General features: G+C 43.9%; 1 protein-coding gene across 12 annotated transcripts in view; it reads left to right on the top strand.

Moving 5' to 3' along the window:
- ST6GAL2 (ST6 beta-galactoside alpha-2,6-sialyltransferase 2) overlaps positions 1–24,484 on the top strand; it is a 95,646-nt gene that overhangs the window by 23,081 nt on the left and 48,081 nt on the right. For 3 of the 12 annotated variants that reach the window (XM_081003090.1, XM_081003089.1, XM_081003087.1), the window contains one exon: positions 22,787–22,880. The exons of 3 other annotated variants lie outside the window; for them this stretch is intronic. In XM_081003090.1, coding sequence (XP_080859216.1) covers positions 22,808–22,880 — 73 coding nt within the window. In that variant the 5' untranslated portion in view covers positions 22,787–22,807. Of the gene's footprint in view, positions 1–7,607; positions 7,806–8,414; positions 8,529–8,646; positions 8,772–22,780; positions 22,881–24,190; positions 24,276–24,484 lie in introns of those variants that run through there. 6 more of the 12 variants (XM_081003088.1, XM_081003078.1, XM_081003092.1 and 3 more) reach the window with 6 other exon arrangements.

The following is a 24,484-nucleotide window of genomic DNA, read 5'->3' as shown; positions in this document are numbered from 1 at the left end:
AAAAACAAAGATTATGGTGAAAAGTGAAAAACATGAATTGCAAAAAAACTAGAGCTTACAGAACAAAACCAACTTCAGATATGAAATCAGCATGGCAAAATTAGGTTAGAACAACTGCAGATGTCAATGCAACAAAAATTTTGTTTCCCAGTGTTATTGCATCAGGTGTGGACTGCGGCCCTTTCTAACCATTAAATTACTAAGAATTTGCAACTGTGCTGGAAGAGGTGCTTAGGGTTCACCCAGTGGCAGAGCTTCATGCACTGGCACCAGGGGGCGGAGAACAGGTGGCAGCGGGGCTGGTGTGTGTCCCGGGGGTGTGACACACCACCCGCAGGGGTGTGGCACAGGTCCTGGGGGCGTGGTGCCCAGCGCAGGCGAGGGGGCAGCTGCGATGTCACCCCACCAGGATCGCACTGCCCCCAGCAGTGCGCTACCCCTGCACGCCTCTTCCTCCCCCGGTGGGTTCACCCTCACAGCGTGGTTTTGTCTTGCATATGAGTGGAATTGTGCGGACTAAGTGATGTTGTCATAGTGTTTATGCTGCCACTGCATGTTAATTGGTGGTTTTCATGAGAGCCAGTGTGGTGTAGTGGTTAAGAGCAGTGGACTTGTAATCTGGTGAACCGGGTTCGATTCCCCACTCCTCCACATGCAGCTGCTGGGTGACCTTGGGCCAGTCACACTTCTCTGAAGTCTCTCACCCTCACTCACCTCACAGAGTGTTTGTTGTGGGGAAGAAAGGGAAAGGAGATTGTTAGCTGCTTTGAGACTCCTTTGGGTAGTGATAAAGCGGGATATCAAATCCAAACTCCTCCTCTTCTTCATGCCATGTGGAGGCAACTTGACTGGTGGATGGTGGAATGGTTACAGGGGTGCCCAAACTTTTTAAAAAAGAGGGTCAGATTTGATGAAGTGAACGTACATGAGGGCCAACCAAAGTTGAGCTTTTTTTACAATTTCACTCCAAAGGTATTGAGGTTGCTTTTTTTTACAATTTTGCCCCAGGACATATACTGCCACGGGAGCCAGATTAAATCGACCGGCAGGCTGGACTTTGGACATGCCTGGGTTACAGTCTCTGCATGGCGCATGGGAGTAGCCATCTCTGTTGCTGTATTGCCTCTTTTCCCAACACTGTTCTTGTGCTTTTATCATTGCTGCTTGGGAATGCATAGGAATGCAGCTTGCTACACCAGTGTAAGCTATAGCAAAGTGGCTAGGACAAAATGGAGAAGTCCTGGCTTCCAGGCATCCTTCAGAGTGGGAGAACCCCCTAGTGACTATCTGCAATGAATTCCTATGCCCTTGTTACAGAAGTTTCCTTGGAGCAACCAAATGATGGGATAACTGGATAATTGAAAATTGCTTTAATTCTGGATAGTGCCTCTTAGAGGGCTATAGAAACATTGTTCTCCCAGGAGCTATGGGATAGGTAAGAACATAAGGAAATTTGATTCTGAGCTATTGCCATACAGGGCTGTGTGGATAATGGAGGGCTGAACTCCGAGATAAGCAAATTGTTCTATTCCCAGACACACTGTAGTGGCGTACTTTAAATGCAGAAATACATACACAGTATTTAAGCCCTGCAAATAAAACATCTCTGACAAATGCATGATTAGCTAAGCCAAGAGATGAGGAAAAGGCTTTGTACAGACTATTCTCTTGAGTAAATAATCTGAATTTTATGGGTTTTGTAGGTTTGAGGCATAACTTTAATGTTATTTAAATGTAAGGATTTCTTGAGTGTGGTCAGCTATAATAGCGTATTGATTTTTGAAGATGCAGCAAGTAATTGCAGACACTTGGAAGCTTATTCTCCTTTTGATGCACTCTTGTAACTTCCATCAGTGTGGCAGTCATGCATGCATGCATTTGAAAAGAACAGGCTCCTTTGTGGTCGAGCCATTTTTTCGTTATAGATACATATTTGCAGAAACCGAGGCGTAAATCCAAGTTAAAATGGAGCCTTGGATTTTCTATCAGCTGATACTGCATGCAAATTCTAAATCACTCACAATGTTAATCACCCACAATAACCACAAATAAAAAGAGAAACTACATATTTTCAATAAAGTAATTCCCCTTCATATCGTATGCTCCCTGGTGGAGGTGGGGAATAGGCTAGAATTAATAGAATCAGAGTATGTGGTAATCCCTTTTTGATGGTTGCATCCAAGCACTGTTGCCATGCAGTCAATAACGATTGATTTCATTGGGACTTGGCTTGGAATTCTGGTGTAAGATCCTCTACCTTGAATGGAGAGTCTCTGTTAATGGTACGTTTCTTTGCTTTCATTTTTTTCGTGTAGCTATTGAGCTTGGAGGTTGCTACTTGAAATTTTGACACACTTGGACCCTGCCTTGGGCTGGTCCTAAACACCATATTTTTCTATCACATAGAAAGCTAAGAATTTTGCTTGCCATTTTGTCACAAGCCATTTCTCCCCTCTTAAGTTACAGCAGCATGCAATAAGGCTTAAGTCCTGCACCTTTGCGGAAGTAGTAGTCCTGCTCTATTCTGCCTTGGTCAGATCACACCTGGAGTACTGTGTCCAGTTCTGGACACCACAGTTTAAGAAGGATTTTGACAAGCTGGGACTTGTGCAGAGGAGGATGACCAAGATAATCAAAGGTCTGGGAACCAAGCCTTATGAGGAATGGTTGAGGGAGTTGAGTACGTTTAGCCTGGAGAAGAGGAGACTGAGAGGAGATATGATAGCCATCTTTAAATATCTAACAGGCTGTCACATGGAAGATAGAGAAAGCTTGTTTTTTTCCTGCTCTGGAGGGTAGAACATGAACCAGTGGGTTCAAGTTACAAGAAAGGAGATTCCGACTAAATATCAGGAAGAACTTTCTGACAGTAAGAGCTGTTCGACAATGGAATGGACTCCCTTGGGAGACTGTAGACTCTCCTTGGAGGCTTTTGAACAGAAGTTGGATGGCCATCTGTCATGGATGCTTTAGGTGAGATTCCTGCATTACAGGGGGACGAACAAATGGTCCTCAGGGTCCTTTCCAACCATATGATTCTATGATTCCATAACTGATGACCAACATAGATCAAAGAAGTCGCATGGAGGAAGAGGACAGGTGGCCATCCAGATGTAGTTGGACTTCAATCTCCCATCAGCTCCAGTGGTCAGGGATTATGGGAATTCTAGTCTAGCAATGGAAGTGAGAGCTGGACCATAAAGAAGGCTGATCGCCGAAGAATTGATGCTTTTGAATTATGGGGCTGGAGGAGACTCTTGAAAGTCCCATGGACTGCAAGAAGATCAAATGTATCTATTCTTAAGGAAATCAGTTCTGAGTGCTCACTGGAAGGACAGATCGTGAAGCTGAGGCTCCAAGACTTTGGCCACCTCATGAGAAGAGAAGACTCCCTGGAAAAGACCCTGATGTTGGGAAAGATGGAGGGCACAAGGAGAAGGGGACGACAGAGCATGAGATGGTTGGACAGTGTTGTCGAAGCTACCAGCATGAGTTTGACCAAACTGCGGGAGGCAGTGGAAGACTGGAGTGCCTGGCGTGCTCTGCTCCATGGGGTCACGAAGAGTCGGACACGACTAAACGACTAAACAACAACAAGTCTAGCAACATTTGGAGAGCTACAATTTATGCACCCTTGAGCTAATATCAGGGATGGCCCGGGATGTTCTGCCACTGTAGGCACAAACCCCAGTTAACTCCTCCTGGAAGATCTGGGCCCCCTCCCTGACCGCACTGTCAACACCCACGCTTCTGCCGGCCCCACTTCTGCAACTTTGCCTGTGGCTACACCCACACTGTCGCCTTGATGCATTGGCAAGGGTGAGGGCAAGGCCACTGTGGCAGCAGTGGCAAGTGCAAAGCTGGTAATGGTGCAGTGGTGGTGGAGAGGGTCAGGCCTGCCGCCTGAGGCAAATTGCTTTGCCTTGCCTCAAGGAAGCACAGAAGGAATTCCAAGTGGCTGTCTTGTTGAACGGTACTGCCAATGTGAACTGGACATAAGTCACATCTTACTACTTACATATAGAATTGTACACGTATGGCATGGCACTAACAGCTGTCTTGAGCTTTTACTGGGAACTTCAGTATCTAAATGAATCTGTGGGTTGGGTTCAGCTAACCCACTGGCTTAGTTGGAGCCAGCTCAATGACTCCCACTAACACAACAGGGCTTCCCCTCCTGCCCACTTGTACGTCCCCCAAATCCGCCCTGGAGGATCAGGAAAACCCGCAGAGCAGTGCACACATTGGAGACGGGGAGATTGTTACATCAAGCAAGCAGAAACACTTTCACCTGACAGAACAATCATAATAGCGTGACCTTGAATTCCTCCCATTGTGTTAACAATAATTGCTACTCTCACTCAGTAATTTCAGTATAGCCATTTCAAATATCAAAGAATTTATGTTTTAACATCCTAAAACTATAGTGAACTCATTTTTTGACTACCTAGTCTGATGTGGTGAGAGGAGTACCATCTATGCACAAAAGGGGAGGTATCAGCAGATGTGTGGAAGCTTCAAAGTTTGCAGAAGTCGCTGTCTCCTACCCACAAAAAAGCATTTAGAAAAATTCCATAAGGATGGGGGAAACCCTAATCAGCTGGTGAGCGTGGCTACAGAATGATAGGGATCTGTTGAGAAGGGTTTGGGGATGAAAACCAGAAGGCACAGGGAACCCTGAACAGGAGCACTAACTCAGTGCAACATTTTTGGGACACACACGCCTAACTAGTTCTTTCTGATAGAAAACTTGGGTAATGGCAAAAAAATAATAAATATGCATTATGTAAGGTTTAAGGAATATAATTGTAGACACAATACTTTTATGTTAAGATGGAATAAATTTCTGGCTTGTCTGGAATACCTTTGAGTGTTAATTATGTATTTCCGGTGTTTTGAGGGAGCTTATCTGTATTATGTTTTCTCTGTCTGTTGTTGTTACCGTTGTCGATATGGAATGGAAGTTTGAGTACTGAATAAATAAAGATTTTTTTTTAAAGGTTGGGGGGGGGAATAATAGTAGCAAACACAGATACAGCGAGCCAAGGGGATTATAGCCAAAACATAGCAATGAGAAAAAGGAGTAAGAATATCAGCATGCTCAAGGAGAAATCAAGGTTTGCAGAACCAAAAAATAAAAAATAAAAAAGCAAGGTGTAATGTACTGAAGTTCTCACCCTGGGCCAGCAGGGGGATACTGTAGATAGTTCAGGCCCACATATGCAAATAAGGGATCGAAAGTGACGTTCAGTGATTGGATAGTTACAGAAAGTTGTTACAATTATGTTGTTCTGGAGCTCTATATCAGCAGGCTGGCTGAACCCTTCAGTTCAGTTCTGTTCTGGCCTGTGAATAAACAAGAGCTGTTTGAAGAATCTCTGTGTCGTCTGATATGTTCACCCACAACTTAACACAACCCATTGAGGCCTGAGATTGTTCCAATACCTAAGGAATATAGAGTGGCAAACTGAAAGCAGATTGGGAGGAGGAGAGGAGTGGAACATACTTTATTGGATGGGATGGATGGAACCCTGAACAGAGATTCTCCTTAGTGCCATGCCACTAGACCACAAGAGGAGGCTGGGCCTTTAATCTTTGCACAAGCTGCAGCTGTGGGTTTGCTTTTCTCGCCAATAAGGATAGAAACACGGAATTGCAGGGATGAACTCTGCTGAGGTAACTCTTTCTTCCTTCATACTCTAAAAAGATCAAGCCTTCATGAGTTGATTGCTTCACGATGGAATGGAACATCCTCTCAAGAATGAAGCGTGTCTTCAGTTTAAAATTGGTGGTGTTGGTGTTGAGGAGTCTTAAGCTATTAGAAACTTGGTCCGGCGTGGTTTCAGATTGGACGGGGGACCGTGTGTTGAGATTCCTGCATTGCAGGGATTTGGAATAGATTTCCCTTGGGGTTCCTTCCAACCCTACAATTCTATGATTCTGTGAAAGGGTTTCTGATTTGGGACAGACTTCTTCTGTTCCAGACTCTTCACAATTTTTTAAATTTGGCCATTTGATTTTGCTTCATTCTTGCATGGGGGCTGGCGCAAGGTTTCTTTGTTTAGTGGTTGTTCTACGGTTCTTTAAGAGCAAGGGGTTAGTGTCAAGAACGCCACTTATTCAGCCTGCCTTGGGTAACGTGGGTTTAGTTTGGCAGCTGGTAGCAGATAGACACATTTGGAACTAGAATGGGAAAACCAAAAAGGGGCAGAGCAGCAGGGAAATTGTAGGAAAGGAGGTATTGGGCAAGAAAAATGTGGTCTGCAGGAAAGGTGTGGCAGCTGGCCAAGATTCCACCGCACGACACAAATTGTGTTACTTTGGCTTTCTCAAACTCAGATAACTTTACTACAAGCAAATTCTAAGCTCCCAAGGGGGCGCCTGCAGAGGTTCTTTTTGTAAAACCCCTATTTATGGAGGAGAGAGACACCTGATTACAAAAAAAGTATTGCTAAACTGCTGGTTTTCGGGTTGTTTTTTTAACCTGGGAGGGAGGAATGGAAAACTAAAGTCCAATAAAACCCCAGGGACTACTTCATTATTTCAAGAATAACTAGTGCTTCCCAGAAATTTTTAATATTACAAGCTGATGGCTCAAGTTTATTCATTTGGCTCCGATCATTGTAAGATCCCACTTCTCCAGAGCGGAGTTTTTCTCCTGCCTCTTAAGCATGGGGGTGTTGCAGATTTTCAAATTGTGAGTATTTGGTGGAAGTGAAGTTACTGAGCTTGTAATATGTCTGTAAAATATTACTGAGGGGAGAAAGGAGGCGTAAGAGCTCAGTCTAAATGGCCTGAGAACTACAATCCTAAATACCCATGGAACTGTTAAGTTGTACAAGCAGCTTTTACCACACTGGCGCTAGTTTTTCCACTGTGCAAAAATGTCAACAAGTGGTGTTGGCAATGTGTTGGGACTGATATTCCGCACGTAATTCAATTTCAATTAACGAGCACCCTCAAATTAGTCAGAGGCACTAGCTTTTGCCAAGATAACATGAAAGTAAGTTTTAATTTTCCGAGCCAAGCCATTTTGAAATTACAACAAGCCAAAGGAAATTAGGAATATATCCAAGAACAGTAGAACACCTCATGGGGGAGGGGCAGGGAGGAGGACTCATTTATCTTCAGAATGCCCAATCTAGTATGTCTCAGATTTGATAAGTGAACAAACCCTCAAACTCTATTATAGGAAAAGGTGATGTCTGTAAGTTGGCATTATGTGACGTTTGCTCTGCTGAAAATATGTATATGTTGGGCTTTTAGTAACGTTTCTTCCCCCACCCCACCCCACCAGAAATCATTTATGAATTTTCTACTACAGAGGATTTTTAGATAATTTATTTTTTATTTGTTTGGATAATTTTATTTACTTATTTTAGGAGTTTCTATCCTATCCTTCAGATATATTTTTTTATTGGATGGCTTATTTAATACTACTACTACTACTACTAATAATAATAATATGCAGAGGGGGGAAATAGACATATAAAAAACTAAAGCAGCAGTGACAACATTGTGACAACATGAGAGATAAAGCTCCAACTTGAAGTCTGGGTGGACGGGGAGGATGACTCTCCCAGTAGGTACCAAGTGAGTTTACCTGGAAAGTTTATCATGAGTTTATCATGACATCATAAGAAGGTCTGATGGTTTATTGCCACTCACCATCACTGTGACAGCGGAGGAAACCTGAAGAAAGTCTTGCAGCAATAATCTTGGGAGTATTAGCAGATGGACTTGCCTTTTCAGACTCTCTATATTCCAGGACACACTCTGCATGTGAACTTGTCTTCCACATAACTGTGAGTTCTTGGGATTGGTCTAGAACATACATTCGGTTTATAATAAGATTCTGGGCAGCTCAGTAGTGCCTTGCCAGTGCTCTGTATCCCGCAGATAAAGTGCTTTAGATGTAGCCATCACGTCATAATTGAAGGTAAAAAGGTAAAGGACCCTGGACAGTTAAGTCCAGTCAAAGGGGTGCGGTGCTCATCTCACTTTTCAGGCCAAGGGAGCTGGTGTTTGTCCACAGGCATCTTTCTGGGTCATGTGGCCAGCATGGCTAAATCACTTCTGGTGCAACGGAACACTGTGACGAGTGCCAGAGCACACGGAAACGCTGTTTACCTTTCTGCCGCAGTGGTACCTTTTTATCTACTCGCGCTGGTATGCTTTCAAACTGCTAGCTTGGCAGGAGCTGGGACAAAGGAATGGGAGCTCACCCCGCCAGGCGGATTCAAACTGCGGACCTTACGATTGGCAAGCTCAATAGGCTCTGCGGTTTAGACCACAGCACCACCTGTGTCCCCTCTGTAATTGAAGACAGTGGGCCAGCTGCCTTTCAAGGAAACCATTGTGATCTCATTGAGGAATCCTTGATAAGCTTCCACAGAATCCATTTCTGTACCACTTTGAAAGCTACTGGAGTAAAGTAGGAGGGGACTGTTCAAAATGCAACAGACTAAAGATGTTGCAAATGTTGGAAAGGGGATATCGAAAATGCAGCTATATTCTTACAATATATGGTACGAAGCAGCTCTAAGTAGGTAGTATTTCTGGAGTTAAGAGACTGAGACTGCAATTCTTTATTCACTTATCTGGCATGAATATACATTGAACTCAATGAAGCTTACTTCTGAATAGACATGCATAGGATTACGTTGCCAGAATTAAAAAGGAGAAGAAGATGATTATGCTTTGCCTTCAGAAAAAGTGGGAAATGGCCTACTTCCTTCAGCAACTTTCTGAGCTACAAACAAGGTAGACAGGTAAATAATTTCTCAAAATAGAGAAATGTGGGGAGATTCATAGAATCATAGAATCATAGAGTTGGAAGAGACCACAAGGGCCATCGAGTCCAACCCCCTGCCAAGCAGGAAACACCATCAGAGCACTCCTGACATATGGTTGTCAAGCCTCTGCTTAAAGACCTCCAAAGAAGGAGACTCCACCACACTCCTTGGCAGCAAATTCCACTGTCGAACAGCTCTTACTGTCAGGAAGTTCTTCCTAATGTTTAGGTGGAATCTTCTTTCTTGTAGTTTGGATCCATTGCTCCGTGTCCGCTTCTCTGGAGCAGCAGAAAACAACCTTTCTCCCTCCTCTATGTGACATCCTTTTATATATTTGAACATGGCTATCATATCACCCCTTAACCTCCTCTTCTCCAGGCTAAACATGCCCAGCTCTCTTACCCGTTCCTCATAAGGCATCGTTTCCAGGCCTTTGACCATTTTGGTTGCCCTCCTCTGGACATGTTTCAGTTTGTCAATGTCCTTCTTGAACTGTGGTGCCCAGAACTGGACACAGTACTCCAGGTGAGGTCTGACCAGAGCAGAATACAGTGGCACTATTACTTCCCTTGATCTAGATGCTATACTCCTATTGATGCAGCCCAGAATTGCATTGGCTTTTTTAGCTGCCGCGTCACACTGTTGGCTCATGTCAAGTTTGTGGTCAACCAAGACTCCTAGATCCTTTTCACATGTACTGCTCTCAAGCCAGGTGTCCCCCATCTTGTATTTGTGCCTCTCATTTTTTTTGCCCAAGTGCAATACTTTACATTTCTCCCTGTTAAAATTCATCTTGTTTGTTTTGGCCCAGTTCTCTAATCTGTCAAGGTCGTTTTGAAGTGTGATCCTGTCCTCTGGGGTGTTAGCCACCCCTCCCAATTTGGTGTCATCTGCAAATTTGATCAGGATGCCCTTGAGTCCATCATCCAAGTCGTTCATAAAGATGTTGAATAAGACCGGGCCCAAGACAGAACCCTGTGGCACCCCACTAGTCACTCTTCTCCAGGATGAAGAGGAACCATTGATGAGCACCCTTTGGGTTCGGTCAGTCAGCCAGTTACAAATCCACTGAGTGGTAGCATAGTCAAGACCACATTTTACCAGCTTCCTTACAAGAATATCATGAGGCACCTTGTCAAATGCCTTGCTGAAATCAAGGTAGGCTACATCCACTGCGTTCCCTTCATCTACCAGGCTTGTAATTCTGTCAAAAAACGAGATCAGGTTAGTCTGACATGACTTATTTTTCAGAAATCCATGCTGACTATTGGTGATCACAGCATTCCTTTCTAGGTGCTCACAGACTGTTTGCTTAATGATCTGCTCCAGAATCTTCCCTGGTATTGATGTCAGACTGACTGGGCGGTAATTATTTGGGTCCTCTCTTTTCCCCTTTTTGAAAATAGGGACAACATTTGCCCTCCTCCAGTCTGCCGGGACTTCGCCTGTTCTCCAGGAATTCTCAAAGATGACTGCCAGTGGTTCTGAGATCACATCTGCCAGTTCTTTTAATACTCTTGGATGCAGTTCATCTGGCCCTGGAGACTTGAATACATCTAAACTAGCCAAGTATTCTTGTACTATCTCCTTAGTTATTCTGGGCTGTGTTTCCTTTGCTGAATCATTTGCTCCAAATTCTTCAGGTCGGGCATTGTTTTCTTTATCGGAGAAGACTGAGGCAAAGAAGGCATTGAGGAGTTCAGCTCTTTCTGTGTCCCCTGTTTGCATTTCACCATCTTCTCCTCTGAGTGACCCCACTGTTTCTTTGTTCTTCCTTTTGCTACGAACATACCCATAAAAGCCTTTTTTGTTGCTTTTAACCTCTCTAGCAAGCCTGAGTTCATTATGTGCTTTAGCTTTTCTGACTTTGTGTCTACACGTGCTGGCTATTTGTTTGAATTCCTCTTTGGTGGTTTCCCCCCTTTTCCATTTTTTGTACACATCCTTTTTTAATCTTAACTCAGTTAAAAGTTCTTTAGATAGCCACCCTGGCTTCTTTAGGCACCTTCCATGTTTCTGTCTCATTGGTATTGCCTGACATTGTGCTTTTAGTATCTCCCTCTTAACAAACTCCCAGCCATCATGAACTCCCTTTCCTTTTAGTATTACTGTCCATGGGATCTCACCCAGCACTTCCCTAAGTTTTATGAAGTCAGCTTTCTTAAAGTCAAGAAATTGAGTCCTAGTATGCTTGGCTGCTCCTTTCCGCTGTATAGTAAACTTCAGAAGAGCATGATCACTCGCGCCTAATGATCCTTCCACTTCTACCCCACTAACCAGGTCATCAGCATTGGTTAGGACCAGATCTAAAATGGCTGTTCCTCTTGTTGCTTCTCCCACTTTCTGGACAATGAAGTTGTCTGCAAGGCCAGTGAGGAATCTGTTTGACCTTATGCTCTTGGCTGAGTTTGACATCCAACAAATATCCGGGTAATTGAAGTCCCCCATTACTACTATCTCCCTTCCTTTTGCATGCTTGGCCATCTGTTCCAGGAAGGCATCATCTATGTCCTCCGTTTGGCTTGGGGATCTATAGTAAACTCCCACAATGAGGTCACTGTTATTCTTCTCTCCCTTAATTTTGACCCAAATGCTCTCACTTTGGCTTTGAGGTTCTAAATCTTGGATCTCTTCACAGGTATACACATCCCTGACATATAACGCCACTCCTCCTCCTTTCTTGTCTGGTCTGTTTCTCTGAAATAGATTGTATCCCCCCATTATTACATTCCAATCGTGGGACTTATCCCACCAGGTTTCAGTGATGCCTATTATGTCATATTTAGTTTGCTGTACCAAGAGCTCAAGCTCATCTTGTTTATTTCCCATGCTTTGCGCATTAGTGTACAGACATTGAAGTCCATTAATCATTCCCCCGTGACTCTTATTTAAGGATTTTTTCCTCCCACCACTAGGTCTGTTTGCTGTTTGCTCCATTTGGTCTATGACATTTGGATGATCATCTTCATCAATTGATAGACTCCTACCTTCAGGAGCACTGTCTCCCTCCCCCACATTAGTCAGTTTAAAGCCCTCCTGATGAGGTTTCTGAGATTTTTGGCAAAAACATTTCTCCCAACCGTTGTGAGGTGCAGCCCATCGCTTGCCAGAAGTCCATCTTCAAGAAACTGCAGTCCGTGATCTAAGAATCCAAACCGTTCCTGTTTACACCATTTGCGAAGCCAGCTGTTCACTTCCACTATTTTTCCCTCTCTCCCTGGGCCACGTCGTTCAACTGGGAGGACAGATGAGATGACAATTTGTGCATTTAATTGCTTCAATTTCCTGCCCAGAGCCTCGTAGTCTCTTTTGATCTTCTGGAGGCTATTGCTTGCAGTGTCATTGGTTCCCACATGAACCAAGAGGAAGGGGTATTTGTCAGTGGGTTTTATGATTCCTTGCAGTCGTTCAGTTACATCTTCGATCTTAGCCCCGGGGAGACAGCACACTTCCCGAGACATCTTGTCAGGCCCACAGATCACTGCTTCTGTTCCCCTCAGTAGGGAATCCCCTATCACCACTACACGCCTCCTCTTAGGTTTGGTCGGGGTTCTTCCGTGAGCTGTACGCTCCAAGGTCGCCTGCACATTCCCTGAGGACTGACTTTGCTGCTCGTCTTCATATACCTGATCGACTGTAATGAGGGAGAGATCCTCAAATGGAGTCTGCTCTTCGTCTTCCATGCTAGGGGAGAGGACCTCAAAGCGATTGTGTATTTCTAAACAATCAGAGCAAACCCTGGGCCTCCTACTTCTTTGAGTCACGTTTCTCCATATATCTGGCTCCTGTGTTGGTGAACTAGCGTCCTTCTCAGGGGAGTCCCCTGTCTCCTCCTTGGTGGAGACGGTGTGCTCTGTTGCTTCCAAGAAGAGCTCCAGCTCTCTAATTCTTTGGAGCGTAGCTACACGTTCCTCCAGTTGCTGGACTTTGTCTTTTAAGAGGGCAATCAACATGCAATTGCTGCAGGTAAAGCTGCCTGCAACCTTTGGCAAGATGGCAAACATTGCGCAGGAACCGCAGGCGACTGCAGCTGTTCCCTCCCCCTCCATCTTGAGAACGTGTCATTGGGGGTGGCTACAGCGGTCCTCCATCATAAAAAGCGTGAAGACAGGAAAAATAACTCCCCCCACAAAAAAACCTAGGTCTCCCCCAACAAACGTTTGAGACTAGCTCCCCTAAATCTAAAAGATGGATCAAACTGCGCGCGCCGCTGCCCTGCAAGCTCTGATAAGCTCCTCCCACAGCTAATCACCTTCCTCAACAGAAACCCTGCCCCCTCTGACCTTTGCACAGGGAGAACAGCTAATCAGCCACAAAGAAACACACACACACAAGAAAACCCTTTTTGCTCCTTCTTCAACTGCTGCCCTGCAAGCTCTGATAAGCTCCTCCCACAGCTAATCACCTTCCTCAACAGAAACCCTGCCCCCTCTGACCTTTGCACAGGGAGAACAGCTAATCAGCCACAAAGAAACACACACACACAAGAAAACCCTTTTTGCTCCTTCTTCAACTGCTGCCCTGCAAGCTCTGATTCCACTTCCTGTATCATGCCAGGTAGTTAAAATGTGCGTTCTCTGCAATAACTACCCTTTGGAGCCAGGCCAATGTTAATAATCTGGGGCTTCTGTCTGGTCCTATCTAATTCCTGTCACTTGCTTTTGATGAGCCAAAACTCCATTTATCCCTGTTCACCATGCTGACTAGCAGTGATGAGAGTTGGGAGTCCGCAGTTGGTGGGCACTAAGCTAGTCACCCCTGCAGTATTCGTTATAAAAACAAAAGTAGTTAAAGAGGTTTTTCCTAACAGCAACAAGTATTTGAGGTAATGTATTATTATTATTATTATTATTATTATTATTATTATTATTTTATTTATACCCCGCCCATCTAACTGAGTTGCCCCAGCCACTCTGGGCGGCTTCCAACACATATAAAAACGTAATAAAATATCAGACATTAAAAACTTCCCAATACAGAGCTGCCTTCAGATGTCTTCTAAAAGCTGTGTCGTTCATTATCTCCTTGACATCTGATGGGAGGGCGCTCCACGGGGAAGGCGCCACTGCCGAGTAGGTCCTCTTGCCTAGTTATAATAATGATTATTTATTATTTATACCCTGCCCATCTGGCTGGGTTTCCCCAGCCATTCTGGGTGACTCCCAACAGAATATTAAAAGCACAATAAAACGTCAAACATTAAAAACTTCCCTAAACAGGGCTACCTTCAGATGTCTTCAAAAAGTCAGACAGTTGTTTATTTCCTTGACATCTGATGGGAGGGCGTTCCACATGGCAGGAGCCACTACCGAGAAGGCCCTCTGCTTGGTTCCCCGCAACCTCACTTCTTGCAGTGAGGGAACCGCCAGAAGGCCCTCGGAGCTGGACATCCGTGTCTGGGCTGAACAATGGGCGTGGAGACACTCCTTTAGGTATACAGAGCCGAGGCTGTTTTAGGGCTTTAAAGGTCAGCACCAACACTTTGAATTGTGCTCTGAAATGTAATAAATTTAGCACTACTGCTCCTGGGATAGATCATACACGACGCCTCTTTACTACACTCCCCTTGGTGCTCCACAATTGCACATTTGTCACCTACGCTGGCTGGTTCCTTCAAAGCAGACATTGACACTCGATTTCTGATTCTTGTCTGCCAAACAGAGCTTGTAATCATGTCTTCCTCCACCCCCTTCTCTTTGAAATGCAATACTTTTCTAATCAAAAGACTTGTTCACTTTTCTTTTCTTTTTTAATCTCTCTGGCTGAGAGACAAGAGGAAGAAAATAACACAGCGAGTGTAAAGTAAGCGAGGCATTTGAAATACGCTCAAAACACGCAAACAAATAACATTTCATGACTGATTGGCTTAAAGACCTTGACAACTGCTGGGACTTTCCCCCCCTGCAACATCCTTTTTTTAAAAAAAAGAAATAAAAAGATAATGCAATTTGAAGCCAGAGCTTAAGAAAGTGCATTAACGCTAGAAACTATTTGGATGGCATAATTTAGTCCTGGAGGGCATGAAGTAGAAATTAAAGGAGAGTGTACTTTTGAGCATGTGAGGTGTTTCAGACAGGTCTTCCTAGCCCTACTTGGAAATGCTGAGGAAATGCGACCTTATGAATTAAAAGCGGGTGCACTACTGTGAACACCTTTTTCTGTTATTCGCAGGAGCTTGAATTTTAGCAGTTCTCGCTTGGGTAGTGATGGGATAACTCCTCTAAGTCTGTTCCGGAATTAATGTGGGGTTGGGGATGACTAAGATAGTACTACTCTCTTGGCCGTGGTCCAGTGGCCCACCCATCCCATCAGATGTCTATATGCAGGGAGAAGGCTCAAACTGTGGTCAGAGGAGTTCAGAGTCATTCACACCATTATGCCCTGAATGATACCATTTCGTGTTTGAAGGGGTCTAGAGGCCTAGTGGAAAGCCTATTTTAGGATGTACTAAGTGGTCTGAATGCCTCTAAAACAAAAACAAGTGTGAGATCACGGTGGCCATTTTGGGTGCTGCAATCTTGCACGGCGGGCTCTCGCTTTTTGGGGGCCATGATCTCGTGTGGCACCCCAAAACACACCCAGTGGCGTAGCGTGGGGGGTGCCAGGGGTGCCGGCCGCACCGGGCGCAACTTCTGGGGGGGGCGCGAGTCCAGAGGGAAGGGGAACGCCCCTCGCTCAGCCCGCGCATCCCTCGCCCGCCGGCAGCTTCTCCTCCTCGCCTCGCTCAGCGCCAGCGCCCAGGGCCATTTCCCGGGGAGCCTCCTCTGGCACATGCCCCGCGCAGGAGGAGGAGGGGGAGGCGGCTCCGGGATGCTCCCTCCCGCCCCGGGAGGCAGAACGCAACGCACAACACACACACACCCTGTCGCCCCCGCGGCAGAGCAAGGCAGCCAGACGCGGAGCAGGGAGAAAGGCTCGGGCTCACCTTGGGGCAGCCTCCGGAGAAGCGAGTCCCGAGGAGGAGGAGGAGGAGGAGGAGGAGAAGCCGCCGCTGCCGCTGCCGCCGCCGCCGTGCGCCCCCAGCACCGGGAGAGAGGCCGCTGGCCGCCCGGCGGGCCGTGGTTCCTTCCTCCGTCGGGCGCCCAAGGGGAGGGGGCTTTGGCTGCCTCGGCCCGCGGGGGCTCCACAAATAATAAATTTAATAAATTCCTTTTTTTAAAATAAGATATTTATTAAAGTTTTCAATTTTATACAAAGAGAAAAATGCAAAAAATAGAAAAAATATATATTAAAAACACATAAAATTCACAACTTATTTTTCAATAACATATTTCCCTGACCTCCTCATACCTCCCCTTCTTGTTTTCTAGTTCAAATTATTTGTTCAGCAAATCCTTATCTCATAGCATTACCGCTAAATAACACCTTATTTTCTATCCAAGTTCTTGAAACTTAAACTTTTACTTTAAAAAACCATTTTTTCATAACCTTTTATACCATTACAGCTAGAAACCACTTAACGTAATTTCAATCCAACATCATTCAACATTCCTTAATATTGCAGTATTTCTGTAAATAGTCCTTAAATTTCTTCCAATCTTCTTCTGCCGACTCTTCTCCCTGGTTGCGGATTCTGCCAGTCATTTCTGCCAATCCCATGCAGTCAATCAACTTCATCTGCCATTCTTCCAGAGTGGGTAAATCTTGCGTCTTCCAATACTTTGCAATGAGTATTCTTGCTGCTGTTGTAGCATACATAAAAAAAGTTCTATCTTTTTTAACACCAACTGGCCAACCCAGTGGCGTAGCATGGGGGGTGCAGGGGGGGCCGGCCACACCGGGCGCAACATCTGGGGTTAGGGCAAATCCATGGGTTAGGGGGCGCAAATCCACAGGTTAGGGGGCACAAATCCATGGGTTAGGGGGCGCAAATTACTTGCCTTGCCCCGGGTGCTGACAACCCACGCTACGCCACTGAACACACCTCCCCAAAAAGCGCTTTTTCAGGATGAGGGTGAGGCCTGGGTCACATGACATGGCTGGGAGTGCGTCCCTGTTTTGGGTCTGAAAAGTTTGGATGGTGTGAAGAAAACCAGATACCAAAATGAGCCCCAAATACCCTCAAGCGACCTGCCTGGGTGTTAAAATTGTCAGATGATGCCCTGTTTGCAGTACAGTCATACCTCGGAAGTCAAACGGAATCCGTTCTGGAAGTCCGTTCGACTTCCAAAACGTTTGGAAACCCAAGACGTAGCTTCCGATTGGCTGCAGGGAGCTCCTTCCCCTGCAGCCAATCGGAAGCAGCAAAACACGCGTCGGCCATTCGGGTTCCAAAGTGTGTTTGCAAACTGGAACACTCACTTCTGGGTTTGCGGCATTCAGGAGCCAAAACGTTTGACTCGTAAGGCATTCGACTTCTGAGGTGTTACTGTACTACCATTCTACGTGATCCTAAAGGTTGTGGTAGTTCATGAGAGGGCCTTCTCTGTGGTTATGACCTTTCCTGCAAGGTGTATTTTACCCCACCATTGTATGCTTTTTGGCAAGTGGTAATAAACAAACATGTACTCAGGCCTTTGGATATCTATCCTTCTGTATTACTCTTCTGGACTTGTGCTTTGTTAACTTTGTTATTGGTTAGTTTTGTGGGTTTATTTTATGTATTTAATGATAATTTGTATATAATTTTTGTAACCCACCATGGGATTATTTAGGGAATTGGGGGCACTATAATACAAATAGTAAATCAGCAATAAAACAGTTTGCAGAGCTCCAATTCGTGAAAAAAACAACACTTATATTAGGTAGAAGTAAGCACTGCTTGTTTGCCTCAAGTTGTATGTTAGGGATATTCTTTGAGTCATCTAGAATCACAGGGTAGCCACCAAACAAATAATAACATATCATGCCTAAAAGAACTGGGGGGCAGGATAAGAATTGCAACATGATCAGTGTCTCCCCTTTCTGTAAAAGCTGGGATATTTCATCATCCTCTAAGTGCTTTGATCCACACCAAGCCTAGCAAACAAAAGGTTGTTTTTTGGTGCATGTAAGTGTGCAATTTGCTCTTCTATTTCTATTAAATATGGATGGCTAACCCTCAGTTTGGGGGCCTGATCTAACCCTCAGAGGTTTCTGCTGTTCCAGTCAATAGTGTTCTGTATCCACGATTTCTGTTGCTTGCACAGTGGCTTGGCGTATTGGAGCTGGGAAGCTCAGTGCTAATTGCAGACTGTCTAGGCTCCAGTCCTGTGCCCATTAATTTGGGAGTAAGGGCCATTGCTGAGTAGACACATACAGGACTGTGTTGTTACTCCCTGTGGTTCAACCCCTCATGCTAGGGAATGTCTGGAGGAGTCAATTTACTATGTAGGTGGATACATTCGATTGACAAAAGGGTTTCAAATTTGTGAGCTTGTGCAAAATGTGCTATACATTCAGCCTCATTTGATTTTGTTTACTTTGAGCATCATGTGCAAAGGTTAGTGCAGCCAGCTGCCAATTAATCCCCAACCCATCCACCCAGCCGGGAATTAAACTGAATAGAATCAGACCAGGGGATCTAGGATACTCATTTGCACTGATAGTACTGTAGCATCATGAATTGAGCATGGGAGATTAAAGCAGTGACTGTCTGGTGGGTGTATCTGCAGTGCTGGTGACTGAGAATTCTGGAATGGAAACTGTATTGCATGCTGATGAAAAATGCTGTTCTCAGAAAAGCATGCCCTTAGGCATGTTTTGTTTGAAAATATGTCATTATACTTCATGTAATTCCATATCAGTATGGGAACAGTGACATTTACTGTATCTGCAGGCTGGAGCTCGAGTATTTCCTGTGCCTTACCCCCCCCTTTTTTTTAACAGTAATCAATCATTGCTCATTTCAGAAATTTCAAAGTATGAGCTCAGGAGTCTATGACACGAGCACTTAATGGTTTGACATGCACATCTGTCTCAGGCAATAAACTTTAGAAAGTCTTCTGAAAAGTTTTGCTTATGTATGACCCATCCACTCCAAACATTAAAGTATGTTGCTTGAGACATTTTTTTTTAAGGAGCTTAAAAGTAGACAACATGGAAAAACATTTTCCATTGTGAATTGTAATAATGTGTGAATTGTAATAATGTGAGAGCTAGTGTGGTATAGTGGTTAAGAGTGGTAGTCTCGTAATCTGGGGAACCGGGTTCGCGTCTCCGCTCCTCCACATGCAGCTGCTGGGTGACCTTGGGCTAGTCACACTTCTCTGAAGTCTCTCAGCCCCACTCACCTCACAGAGTGTTTGTTGTGGGGGAGGAAGGAAAAGGAGAATGTTAGCCGCTTTGAGACTCCTTAAAGGGAGTGAAGGCGGGATATCAAATCCAAACTCTTCTTCTTCTTCTTCTTCTAATGTGATGTTTAAATACTGCATAAATTCATAACAGTTAACCCTTCTTATGTAATCAGGAACTTCTAATAAATCTATTTCACTGATAGCGCGGTTAATAAATCTTTGAATTGACTTGTAAACATTAAACCAGAAAGCAGAATTGTTACTTTTTAAAAGATACTGTTATGAACATTTTCTTCGTGCTTAATCAGGACATCAGCCCTTTATAGCCTTTTAGAATACTGTACCACAATACGAAAGAGAGAAATGAAAAACGACGCTTATAATAGTTTTAAATCAATCTTTCTCCCTTTTTCCAGTTCGGTAGTTTTAATCATTCTTCGAGTCATAAAAATGTTAGCTTGGAAGTAAGTTTCATCTGTGGCCAAGTAGCTATGGATTCTAACTTGGTGCTTAAATATCTGGCTGAAATGTATTTTACCTAATAAAAATTATTTGAATCACAATTGGTAACCCAGTCCATTTTTATTTAAGTATCTGAGGGAAAACTGCATAACGATTTAATATCAGCAGGAACAGAATACTGCATGTTTTCCTTCTCACAGTAAAGTTAGAAAGACTCTAAACCATTTTCTGCTGCTGCTGCTGCTGCTGCTGCTGCTGCTGCTGCTTTGGTGATCACTTGTAGCCAAATAAGATTGTTTTCCATAAACACGGTTTTAACAGTGAGTCCGTAAGTGACTGTGGGGGCCAATTCTGGATCCGCACATCCTTCCACAGTGGGGACATTGGTTTCCGGATGGGAGCTGATCACGGTGAGGGTTTGCCAAGCGTGCCTTCCTCTTAGCCTGTTTCTCCCTTTCGTCCTGAGTTTGAGTGTCTTCAAAGCCCATGGCACCTTTGGTAAAGGCTGTTCTCCAACTGGAGCCCTCACAGGCCAGTGTTTCCCAATTGTCAGTGTTTATACTACATTTTTAAAGATTTGCCTTGAGAGAGTCTTTAAACCTCTTTTGTTGACCATCAGCATTACGCTTTCCATTTTTAAGTTCGGAATAGAGTAGTTGCTTTGGAAAACGATAATCTGGCATCTGCAGATGACCAGTTCAACAAAGTTGATATTGAAGAAACATTGCTTCAACACTGGTGATCTTTGCTTCTTCTGGTACACTGGCATTAGTTCACCTGTCTTCCCAAGTGATGTGTAACATTTTTCGGAGACACCGTTGATGGAATATTTCGAGGAGTAATACTTTAAATATGAAGTGTGTCTGCATCCTGGAGCTCTGGTTTCCTGGAACATCTCCGGGCTCCCCTGTGACAGCTGCCCCATGTCTCAACCCCGTGTCCTGATAGGTGTTTTGTTAACTTTAATTCTTTGGAATAGTATAAACAAGTCTAGCGACGGAGGGGCAGGACTTACAGGCAGGGATGTTCATTTGCTTGTAGAGGCGGGCTCCTTGCCTCCCCTCTTATGTGTCATTAGGTAATTCCTCTTGTTCTCGACTTCAGATATCAACTGTTATAAATTGGGAATAATGACGATCCACCTCAGAGGCTTGTTGAGAGGGCAAACGCAGAGTAGACGGTAAAGCACCTTTCCAGTTGAAATGCTATATAAAATAAGCAGTAGCATCAGCACTCCAAACACAATAGAGATGATGAAGCTCCTTTCAGTATGAAATGTTATATGAAATTAGCTGTAGTCTCTTCAAATGCCAACCAGCAAAGTCTTTGTGCTTACTGTAACTTCACCTCTTCCCCATTATGCTCCTTCCTGAATGTTCTTATCCCTGCGTCACTTTTTTCTTCCTTTCATTTTTCTTCCCCATATTTCTGCCTGCCCCCCTCTTAAATAATACTATGCTTGTACCACTCCCCCCCCCTTCTTTTTCGAAGAGGAAAGGTATGTCAGCCATGGGCCTGGATCAGGCATACATATCTGGGCTAAATAATCTTTTCTCCTTAGCATGCCCAGAGGTCTGAAAAAACCAGTATCTTAAATCACTGTTTAAAGTTAGGTTAGGATCCTGGCTTGTTCCAAACTTGATAACCATAGTTTCCAGTTTAAATGTGCAAGGAAACTATGGATAATTTTAAAAAATCACTGGTTTGTTGTAACATACTGAGCATAGCTGTCAGCTTACAGATTTGAAAATAAGGGATCAGCAGCCTCGAAAATAAGGGATCAGCAGCCAAAATAAGGGATTTTCAGAGCACAGGTATGTTCAACTTCTGAGCCCCTCCAAGCCAAAGGCACAAAGCCCAGCCAGCAGCCAAACGAAGCCTCAAGCGGTGGTTCCCACAGCGCAGCAACCCGGCAAAGGGGATGCAGTAAGGAAAACCACCATCACCTCTCCGCTGGGAAGCGCTGAGCAAAGCCGAGTCCTCAGGCAACGCGGCCGATTTGATCGGCACAAGGCATGCAAGCTCCACCCCCCAGTCGTTCTTAGACTCCTTATTGGGTGAGCAACACAACCAAGCAACACAGTTGGAACCTCCCTCCTCCCTGGCCAGCAGGGAGGGAGGGAGAGGAGCTGCTTCCTTTCAAACCCGGATAATTTAAGGGACAGCAGCGGGAAAGGGCGCTGGGATAAGGGACTTTCCCACCAAATAAGGGACGGTTGACAGCTATGATACTGAGTGGAGAGATACAGTGCAAGAATGGCCTACGTGGACCATATCTCAGCTTATACGTCAGAGCTGATCCTGAAAGTGCTTGTATTGAGATCCTCTTCCAAACACCACTAGGTTGGTGGCCTGGAGGAGATGTACAATAACACAGCCCCACCTGCAGACAGAGCTACCTTTTGCAGCTTAGCTCCTTGAGGTTTAACTGGCATCCCTTCATTTTAGGAAAGGGGGCAGGGGAAGAAAGTAATCGCCTAGGCACCAGCCCTAATAATATCATTATTTCTAGTAACTGAATTGCCATCTTTCTGAACCCTTACATGTCGGGATTTGTATCCCATCCCAAGAAATTCTTAGACTCAGACATGGAGAGCTCACCCCAAAATTGCTTATTTGAATTGAAGGTGTGTTTTAACATCAAAAACCTGAAGATGAAGCATTAGAAATTGGAAGACTTTTAAATGTTGCATTAATTGCATTGGAGACAGACTTTTTGTACTATAATAGTAAACAAATTGGTGGCAGCGAAGAAAATGATACCAGAAGTGAAGTTGTTTTGTCGTGTATTTTTGGAAGCAACATTGTTAACAAGTTTTACCATCACAAACCCATATATATATATATAATTTTGAAAGCTGCTGTTCTCTCAAGGTCTCTGCATGGTATAGGAAGACTCTGACATAAGAGCAGCATGCAGTATGTTAGCAATAGTAATGGGAGATTCAAATTCCTTTGTGGCCATGATGAAGCTCACTTGCTTAGTTTTGGGTGTTGCTGTATTTCTGTTTAAGTCTACCTTGTATAGAATAATTGGGAGGACAAAGCAAGAGAAGTAAGTTTTAAACTGTTCTGTTTGGATAGAACAGTAATAAAATACAAGGCTAAGTTCATAATCGGGACTTGTGTTTGGGGGATATGGAAGGCAGAGATAAAGTTACCATCCAGCTTAGTTTTTGAAAGTATGCAATTCAAGTTAAAGTTTGTAGATTATTTCCCTTTCCCACCAACCCCACTACGGATCTTTTGCTTAAAGTAGCCTTAATCGTTTGCTTTCCCTAGCCTTTGTTCAGCATCCTCTTTTGCTGCTTGTAGAACCATGTGTAGGTGTGCATAATGAAGACTAAAGGTCCTGCAAAGAAAATTGCCTCTTTTGCACAGGGTTCCGAAAGAAAAAGACTGAAAAAAGGTATGTTTCCAGAGAAATGTCTGCTAGAACAACTCTTGACTAAAAACATTGTGAAAATGAGGGAGGAATTGTTATGATTTGAGTGGGCCTCTTCTTTGCGCCATTTCTATGCTCATGATTTATAGACATGCTGCATGGTTGCAAAGAATTCTAAGCAGGTAGGAGCCACGACTAAATCCCAGTGGCTTGTGTTAGGCTGCATACACAACTGCATCACATGCAGAAGAAAGCCTTCTTGATCAGATGCTGGCTTAAAGTACTGAAATCTCTCAGCCATGTGTGAAACTGTGCCAGAAAAGAGAAAATGTATGCATTAATACTACTTTATTTTCCTTGAGAAGGCCAAATAAAATATCCCAGCTGGTGTTCGTTGGCTTGTCATCAGCAATTTAGCCTTATTATATGTTGTTTTTTGTTTATTAAGTTATACAAAAGAAAACAGTGTTAAAAGTCTAAGAATTTCAGGTTTTTCATAATGCTTTATGCACCAAGCAATGAAACTGATATTTATCTTTAGTTTTGGCAAGCTTCCTCATAGATCAGAGGTGGCAGTAAAACTTTAAATAAGAATTCAAATCAAAGTTGCTGATTATATGTCTGGTGGCCGTCGCGCAATTGCATTTGGAGTGTCTAGGACCAACAGCGATGGGCTCATGACCTCCTGATTTTCTTGTGGAGTGTTAAGTTGTGGGTGAACATATCAGACGACACAGCAATTCTTCAAACAGCTCTTGTTTATTCACAGGCCAGAACAGAACTGAACTGAAAGGTTCAGCCAGCCTGCTTATATAGAGCTCCACTAGAACGCAACAGTAACCATTTTCTGTAACTATCCAATCACTGAACGTCACTTTCTATCCCTTATTTGCATATGTGGACCTAAACTATCTACAGTATCCCCCTGCTGGTCCAGGGTAAGAACTACAGAACATAACATGGAGTGTTTTTTTTTTTTAATGACTAGGGTCCGATATGGTTTCTCTTTGTGGAGCTATGCAGTTGTAGCAGCCCCACCAAAAACATGATCTATATATAATCAAAACTACAGTAGTAAGCATCTGTTTTTCACTGATATATTGTTATTTACTTAGTCGTCTGAAAGTTCACTAGAGTGCAAGGCCTGAAACATTAATACAACAGACTGTGTGACATAAGCATCACTATTAGATATTAGTGACTATTCTAAATCCTGTATTATTGCAATTGAGATACTAAAGCTTTTATTACAATGTTTGTCTGAAGGCACACTAATGCGAGTAAGGAAAAGAGGATTAGAAGAGAATATTAAACTTTGAAATAATATTTTCCAGAATTAACTCCAAAGCAAGTATCTGATTAATCTTATATTGCATTATGAGCCACCAGCCACCTGTTGAACAAGAGAAGGACTAAAAGGTACAAAGAGAAAAGGAACTGGGCTGATATTTAAAATATTTGGTACAATTTATGTGTACTTAGCAGTTTTATTCTAGAGAACACCAGCGCTAGCAGTGCAGTCCTCTGTATGTTTCTTTGGATGCAAGTCCCACTGTGTTCAGCGGAGCTAACTGCCTAGTATGTGTGCTAGGAATGATGCTTAGATTTCTATAAGGTAAAAAAAATGA

This window comes from Podarcis pityusensis, assembly GCF_964106645.2.
Source record: "Podarcis pityusensis genome assembly, chromosome: 4".
NCBI classification, from domain to species: domain Eukaryota; kingdom Metazoa; phylum Chordata; class Lepidosauria; order Squamata; family Lacertidae; genus Podarcis; species Podarcis pityusensis.
This window is presented reverse-complemented; position numbering and strand designations above follow the sequence as displayed.